Source organism: Galeopterus variegatus, unplaced genomic scaffold, assembly GCF_000696425.1.
Source record: "Galeopterus variegatus unplaced genomic scaffold, G_variegatus-3.0.2 Scaffold3652, whole genome shotgun sequence".
NCBI classification, from domain to species: Eukaryota; Metazoa; Chordata; class Mammalia; order Dermoptera; family Cynocephalidae; genus Galeopterus; species Galeopterus variegatus.
Window position 1 is genome coordinate 180,644 of NW_007729763.1, and position 3,279 is coordinate 183,922.

The 3,279-nt window shown below is 35.1% G+C and overlaps 1 protein-coding gene across 1 annotated transcript in view; it reads right to left on the reverse strand.

Moving 5' to 3' along the window:
• Positions 1 to 3,279, reverse strand: part of ATP8B4 (ATPase, class I, type 8B, member 4) — a gene marked incomplete at its 5' end in the record, with an annotated part of 144,480 nt that overhangs the window by 104,872 nt on the left and 36,329 nt on the right. The window contains one exon of the mRNA XM_008585632.1: positions 1,722 to 1,930. Within this exon, the coding sequence (XP_008583854.1) occupies positions 1,722 to 1,930 (209 nt within the window). The remainder of the gene's footprint in view (positions 1 to 1,721; positions 1,931 to 3,279) is intronic.

A 3,279-nucleotide genomic window follows, 5' to 3' on the forward strand; every position in this document is an offset into this window, starting at 1 on the left:
AGGGTTGCGATCCGTTGCCGGTCACGAAAAAAGACAAAAAGACAAAAAAAAAAAAAATCTAAGAAGGTAATAGTTCTGAACCAGAAAACAGAAAATTTAGATGAATTGGAGTGGAATGTCACGTTTCCCCAAAGCCCAGATCTATGATATAAACAATCCCAAATTGTACAAAAACAAGAAAAAGTGATTCTGAAATATTCTGGGATTGCTTTAGTAAGAATATATTTTTGTGGCATTATAAATACATTATAAATTATAATGGCATATAAATTAAGGGTCTACAAGGGTAAATTAAATCTTTCCATTACTTTCCTGCATTTTTTGAGGGAAATTACAAGCTATCATGGGATTGTAAATTTAGAGATTTGCAAAGATCTTGGGATTTATTCATATACCTTGTAGAAGTCAAGGGCCTTCTCTAAAAATAGGCTTGTAATAAACAACTTTACAAATGAATATTGGTCCACATGTCTGATAATTTCCCTAAGATTGCTTCCTAGTAGTGATATTATTAGATCAATACATGGCAAAAGAATCCAAAAGTTCCCCAAATTCAAAATATCTCCAATACTCTTACTAAAATTTTCCCATTTATGGCAGTGTTTTTAGAAAGCCTCTGAAAATGATATAAAAGGAAACTTTTTAAGGAAAGGTTGGATATTATTTACCAGTCATTCTGTTACTGATATAAGAAATGCACAATACAGCTGAGGGCTTGTGAAGTCCAGGTTGGAAATCATCTTGTCTACTACCAGAGGGGACAGGAGAGGAAGCTGGGGGTAGACGAGAGCTGAGGAAACCATGGTGACCATGGGTTATGGGGTAGGGGTAACAGAGGGAAGTTGAAAGGCAGAGAGTGTACACATCAACTTCTTGCATTTGTGTTTTTGTTCAGGGTCAAATCTTGCTTTACAATATTTGGCAATGTGTGAAATTTCTTATCAGGAGACAAATGAAAGGTTTCCCTCTCCTTGGGTTTCCTTTACTTCCTGAGATTTCTGTATTAAGAAACTGGACACTCTGAGCATCGTGAAGAGGGATTGGGAGCCCAGGAGAATCCAACAGAAGGTTCTGCAGAGCCTCCATGCTCTCAGCAGAAGGAACTGTCTGCTAACCAGTCATTGTCAGGATGACTTGGTTGAAATAGAATAGAATGCTTGAAAACCCAAATACAGAGCATGTATCCTGACAAAAGCATACAAATGGGAACTTGGTGTTGATGAAATAGTTTGTCTGGCCACTTAAGGTAAGGTAGCCCTGTAAAGTGTGAATCCTCCGAGAATGAATAGTAAATTCTCACAAACACGTAAACTTACATCAATCCAAAAGCAGATAGGAAGCAAGCATACAATGCTGCTTTTACCAAGATAAGTCAGGCTGCCAGGAACATGTCCTCCCTGGGATATGGGTCTATTGAGTACCACATAGCAGAATCACACAGTTGGAGCACTGAAAGGAACTTCAGGGACTAATAACTCTAACCCACTTCTCTATTCATAAATGGCAACAAATCCAGAGTTGCATCTAAATTATTCAACATTTATCTAATAACTATAGTGTGAGTGTTGACTGTGTGTCAAGTACTATGCTAAATGCTGGTGGTGCCCATATTAATAAGAAAGCCAGTGATGGTTTGGGGGTTTGCCACAAAAAAATGGGGTTGCTTATTTGTTTAAGAACCATTAACAATATTGTTAAGAAAGAGGAACTATTTCTCTTACCATAGATTCTCCCATTAATGGAACATTTTTTAAAAGTCATGATGTTTTGAGTGAGAGTGCCCGTTTTGTCAGAGAAAACGTATTCAATCTGGCCCAGTTCCTCATTAAGCGTGGTCGTCCGAGCTTCAGCAGCTGTTGCTGTCCCATAGTAATACATCTTCCGATCCCAGTTTATAAAATAACTGTGTCCTAGACGAATTACTTCCATACTGTTGTCCATTAAAACAGAAAAAATGAAATGCTCCATCAATTTCAAAACATACAAAGCTTTGCCAAAGGAAGAAGTCTGCCAAAGTCTTCAGAGTCTAGACTAAAATGTGGATGCTCTGTCCCTATAGGTCCTAGTGATCTTCAGAAGCATCTCAGCACAGAGTCTGTTCAGAAACCTAAGTCATTTCCTTGCAGCATGGTAAAACTATAGGCTGACTTCACATAAAGCCTTAGGGAATGTTACATGGTTATTTGGTTCTGTGGCTATTTATGTTAAACAGACCCAGCAGAGATTTCTTATGTAGCATATTAGTTTGCCTTTCCTCCTATATCTTAGGGGAAACTAATTATTTTTAAAGATGTTTGTTAGACGTTTGACCTAAAGAGATGTGTTGTCAAGGACTTTCTCTCCACTACATTGTTTGATGTGGCTTGGCTTTGCCAAAAGAAGTAGAAAGTAATATCTCCATGAAGCACTAACCAAACCATAATAGATATTGAGTAAAAGCAGGGGTGTAGTGTTATACTACTCTGCCCATTTACCAGGAAAAGAGTGTTGTCTCATGTTCTAGTGATTATTTATGACTTCCCAACTCCAGAAGCAAAATTTCTGTGGCCAAGGATATGAACTCTTTCAATATTTGTTATACTTAACACCAAACTGATTTCCAAAAGAGTCATAACAACATAAGCTTCTACCATCAGATTATGGAGAATTATCTTTTACTATATGCCAATTTAAGTGGTTTCTCATTACTATTTACTGCATTTCTTATCAGTGAGTTGAATATATTTTTCAGATTTTACTGGCCAATTGTGTTTTTCCTTTGAATTAGCTAATTATATCTATTTTATTTTTCCTATTCTTATATTAGTGTATTTCTTTTTTTATTTTAATTTGTCAATATACAACGTTGTTGACTTTTGTGTCCCTTTACCAATTATATTAGTGTATTTCTTATTGATTTGTAAGAGTTCTATTGTAAGCAAGATATTAAGGCTAACTCGTTGTCAAAAATAATGCAAATAGTTTATCCAGTTTATCATTTGCCTTTTAATTTTGTTTTTAGTTCTTTGACAAGAAAAAAATTTATCTTTTTAATCAGCCAAATTTATCAGTAGTTTATAGTATCTGTTTTGGGAGTTTTGCTTAGATAGGCCTTCCCTATACTAGGATTATATATACATTTATATTTTTCTAGTTTTTATTGATTTTTTCCATGTTTAATTCTTTATCTCAATTGGAATTTTTTGAAGTATGATGTACCCAAGAGGAGCTAATTTCAATGTTTTCCAAACGGAGAGTTTTTCATCACCATTTTTTTTTTTTTTTTTTTTTTTTTTTTTT